This window comes from Chanos chanos, chromosome 15 (genome assembly GCF_902362185.1).
Source record: "Chanos chanos chromosome 15, fChaCha1.1, whole genome shotgun sequence".
NCBI classification, from domain to species: Eukaryota; Metazoa; Chordata; class Actinopteri; order Gonorynchiformes; family Chanidae; genus Chanos; species Chanos chanos.
The window spans coordinates 2,750,734-2,755,733 of NC_044509.1; the positions used below are offsets into that span (position 1 = coordinate 2,750,734).

Genomic DNA, 5,000 nt, shown 5'->3' on the forward strand with positions numbered 1-5,000 from the left:
AGACCCATAGACAAATCCACACACAGACCCATAGACCCACACACAGACCCACACAACACATACACCAACATGCATCACCATCTCTCATGTGTTTGTATAAAGGTCCGTATGCGCAGGCACACACACATGCACGCATGCGCACACACACACACACACACAGGGCGACTCACTTCTCCTTGAAGATCTCTTTCTCGTGTTCGGTCCAGACGTTCATGAACTGACGGGACTTGTAGACCTGCATGGGGTCGTCCATCAGCCCGTTCATGTTGATGAACTTCACTCTCCTCTGCTCTGAGTCATACATCATCGGTGGAATGACCGACAACTGCCTCATCTGCTTCTCATTGTTCTGATACACAGATCACATAAACACCGATGAGACAGAGAGAGAGAGAGAGAGAGAGAGAGAGAGACAGAGAGAGAGAGAGAAGGAACAGTCGTGGAGTGAGGACTTGTTAGACATGTGAATTGAAGCTGAGCTGAGTGTGTGTGGTTTGGTTGTAGCTTTACACTACAGACCGTGTTCAGTATCTTTTTCCACTAACTGAGCGGGCAGAGCAGACTGTGGAGAGGAGAGACACGGAGAACAAACTACTCCTCAGTCATTACTCAGATGAGAGATGGAGCTGCAGTGGAGGTGAAGCTCTGTTTGTTTTCCTGTCTGTGTGATACAGTGGAAGCTCAAGCTCCTCTGGGTTTAGAGAGGAGGAGGAGGAGAAGGAGAAGCAAGTGAAAGGAGGAGAGAAAAGGTCTGTTTTGGGAGAGACACACACTCACCTCCTGCTCTGACAGCCCATCGATGATCTCAGAGATCTCGTGCTCACTGCGCGCGATGGTGGCTGATAAACCTGTCCCCCTCTGGCCAACCCTGAGAGTAGAGGTGGAAGACAGAAGGATCAGAGAGAGAGAGAGAGGGAGAGAGAGAGAGAGACAGAGAGAGAGAGAGACTGTGTTATTAGTCTCTGTTTATCAGTCCTCGATCACATTAAACGTCATATCAGCCCACTGGCCTGTGCCAGGACTCTGTGTTCGACCCATTTCACACGTTGCTCTGAACCCAGAAACAACACAATGCTTTCCAACTTTGGGTGTGTTTTTTTTTTTCTCTTCGTGGAAGCTTTTGAAACGGAGGCTACAGGGGAGCGAGCCAACGTTCAGCTATTCGACCGTTTCCTCTGAGAGCACTGATGTTCTGTCCAAACCTGAAAAAAGGTCTAATTAGTCAGCGTGTGCAGGGTATAAAAAAATCCAAAACAACAGCAGCAGCTGCATATTTGGAGTTTTAAAGACAATCGGTCTCAGGTAAACAACAACGTCAGAGGCAACGAGGAGAGAGACGTGAACAAACAGAAATGAGCTTTGACCTTCTGACAGCAAAAATAAACAAACAACCTCACAGGGAAAAAAAAACAATTAATACCCAGAAATATGGAGACCGAAATGAAAAGTGGCATTAAACTGATCAATATCTAATATCCATCACCGGAAACACGTATCAAATAACAAACATCATTTAATGTTCACTTTTGTCCAAATGTATGAAATATCACCTAGATCAAATAAAAATGTGTGAATCTTCGTGTGTGTGTGTGTGTGTGTTTCTGTGTATAGTTCCATAACATTCCAGATATCATTGTTCTGGAAATGACAAGTTGAACATTGTGGGACTTCGGGGAAACCCTTAAGCCTTTGTACCACGAAATGAATGCAGCACACACTCTGCCCCCACCTCCGCAGGACGCAGACAGCCGATTGGCCAGTTGCCGATTCCGGACAACTGCTGTTTACTGACCCACTTACAGGTGCACTGAAAGCATGTGTGTGTGTATGTGTGGTGTGTGTGTGTGTGTGTGTGTGTTTACATATACATGTGTGTATAAGTGATGAAATAAGAGGTTTCTATGAATTTTACATCATAGACGAGTGTTTCCAGTCAGTGCAGAGGGTTACACAACACAGAGAACGATCTACAAAATTACACCTAACACAGCGTCCCACCAAGACATCACACACCAGTGACCGCTTTAAAAAGGATTTTAAAAAGCGGCTCCAGAAATCGCCCCCCCCCCCCCCCCCGCCTCCCGTCTCACCTCTGGAATCGTTCCTGCTGCTCTCGCTGTTTCCGGATCTCTGGGAATTGTCTCTCGTAGTATTCTCGAGTACGGCTCTCCTTGGCTTTCCTCCGCGGATTGTTCTCCATCCTCTCCACCTTCTTCTCCCAGGCCTCCATCAGCTGATCATATCGCTGGCAGATTTTCTGCTCCTGAAACAGAAAAAACATAAAAAAAAAAAAAACCCCAAAAAACAGATCAACAGGATAGTCAAACAGGACGGAGAACAGCACATGCCGGTCTGTCTGTTCACAACGCGTTTCATATTCTCCTAACTATAGGTAAGACTATTGCAGACTATTGGTAAGATTGAAATCTGCTGATAAGATTAACAAGTGGGCAAAACTTCAGGTACGCAACTGGTAAGAAACTTCATTCTAAAATAGTTATGTGTTTGCGCGACAGAGAGAAAGAGAGAGTGAGTGAAAGCCTATTCCTGGGGGAAAAAATGAGTTCAAAAAAGGGGAACGGTGACTTCCAGAGAGATTAAGCTTGTGTGTGAGCGTGTACCTGCTACAGAATACAATTCAGTTCAGTGAACAGGTGATGCTCCTCTTGGCTAGAGGCCCAAGTTAACCATACAACTGCATGTGTGGGGGTGTTGATCGTCTTTCTTAAAACACACACACACAGCAGAGGTTTGAAAATCTGCAGGTCCAGTGAAAATGTTTCCACATGTGCTCGCTCACACACACCAGACACCCACGTGGGCACATACACACCAGACAACCGTGCGCGCGCACGCACACGCACACGCACACACACACAGTCCTTCTATAAGATCTGAGAAACAGGGGCCAGTCTTGTGGAGCCAGCTGCTTCTTTAAGGATCCTGAGGGAAAAGGCTGAACTGGAGCGGACAGTCATTTCTAAAGGTCAGCCTGGCCAGCACGTCATTGCCCTGGTAAATCCCACTAACTTTTCCAAGTGGAGAGAAAATATTCTGATTGGGATTCAGACGCATGGATAAAGGATGCATGTTTGATATACTAAAATTATGGAAATAAACTGACTTGTTTTCAACCAGAGAAGTCAAATTAACGACAGGTGTTCATGAAACTGACAAGATCATTTTTTTCCCCCCATGTTATTAATGAATGTGTGTGTGTGTGTGTGTGTGAGTGTGTGTGAGAGAGAGAGAGAGAGAGAGAGAGAGAGAGAGAGAGAGAGAGAGAGAGAGAGAGCAGAACAAGGGCATGTACTTCTGCATAAAGGGTTTCTGTGTGTGTGTGTGCGCGTGCGTGCGTGTGTGTGTGTGTGTGTGTGTGTGTTTGGGCAAAAGAGAAAAACTGTGTCAGAGTGTGTGAGTGTGTGTGGTTGTGTGTGTGTGTTTTGTGTCTGGGAACTTGTCTGAACATGTGATTTCCATCTGCGGATCTTGTGTGTGTGTGTGTGTGCATGTGTGAGTAGATGTGTGTGACGTGGTATGTGAGTGTGTGTGTGTCTGCAGCAGAGACCCCTCATATGTATGAGTGTGTCTGTCGGTCTTTTAAGTGTGGGCTTTTTTTCATTTTTCCCCATTTCAAAGCAAGCTCCAATTTCCTGGAGCTCCCTCACACCCCCGCCCCCGAAACTTCCTTACAGAGAGAGAGAGAGAGAGAGAGAGAGAGAGAGAGAGAGAGAGAGAGAGAGAGAGAGAGAGGGAGAGAGGGGGGGAGAGAGAGAGAGAGAGAGAGAGAGAGAGAGAGAGAGAGAGAGAGAGAGAGAGAGGGAGGGAGGGAGGGAGAGAGAGAGAGAGAGAGAGAGAGAGAGAGAGAGAGAGAGAGAGGGGGAGGGAGAGAGAGAAAGCGAGAGAGAGAGGGGGGGGGAGAGAGAGAGAGAGAAAGAGAGAGCGAGAGAGAGAGAGGGAGAGAGAGAGAGAGAGAGAGAGAGAGAGAGAGAGCACATTCTCACCCTCTGTTTGCGAGCGTGGTTCCTCCTCTTGAAGAACAGAATCAGCTTCTTTCTCATCACTTGATTTCTGAAAGAAAGAAAAAAAAAAAAAAGAAAGAAACATGTCAACGCACACTGAACACTTTGTCTCCAAGAAACATAAGACAGGTCGTTGCAGAGATAAACCAATCTCAACCTATAACCCATATATGTCCTGACACCGCTGTATCTTCCAAATGCACACTGGAAACACACGTTTCATACACTCCTGCTTTTGGTTAGGTTTCACCACACACCTTCATCTCCAAACACATGCCTGATGTTTCTCTCTGCTGCATATTGTAGATCTTTCTATTTCTGTGTGTGTCGCTGATTTTCCACCCACTAATAAATCCCTGAAATATTTCAGAACTTGTCAGATAACTCATTAGGTGGTCTTTTTATCAGAGGCTTTGCCTCCAGCGTTAAGACAGGCCACTCTGTTTGCAGTAAACAAACCAGAGCACTGAAGAGTCTGCCATGCCATGGCCCAACTCTTCAACTCGTTGGGAGCTAGTTTCATTATTAGTGTGGATTACAGATACTGTACAGAGTGGAGAATCACAGCAGTGTGTATATAGATACTGTATAGAGTGGAGAATCAGAGCAGTGTGTATATAGATACTGTATAGAGTGGACAATCAGAGCAGTGTGTATATAGATACTGTATAGAGTGGAGAATCAGAGCAGTGTGTATATAGATACTGTATAGAGTGGAGAATCAGAGCAGTGTGTATATAGATACTGTATAGAGTGGAGAATCAGAGCGGTGTGTATATAGATACTGTATAGAGTGGAGAATCAGAGCAGTGTGCATATAGATACTGTATAGAGTGGAGAATCAGAGCAGTGTGCATATATAGATACTGTATAGAGTGGAGAATCAGAGCAGTGTGTATATAGATACTGTATAGAGTGGAGAATCAGAGCAGTGTGTATATAGATACTGTATAGAGTGGAGAATCACAGCAGTGTGTA

At 45.6% G+C, this 5,000-nt stretch overlaps 1 protein-coding gene across 1 annotated transcript in view; it reads right to left on the minus strand.

The window, feature by feature from the left end:
* ncor1 (nuclear receptor corepressor 1) overlaps positions 1-5,000 on the minus strand; it is an 80,084-nt gene that overhangs the window by 57,697 nt on the left and 17,387 nt on the right. Inside the window, 4 exon segments of the mRNA XM_030793117.1 lie at positions 171-349; positions 778-868; positions 2,091-2,263; positions 4,005-4,071. Of these exon segments, the coding sequence (XP_030648977.1) occupies positions 171-349; positions 778-868; positions 2,091-2,263; positions 4,005-4,071 (510 nt within the window).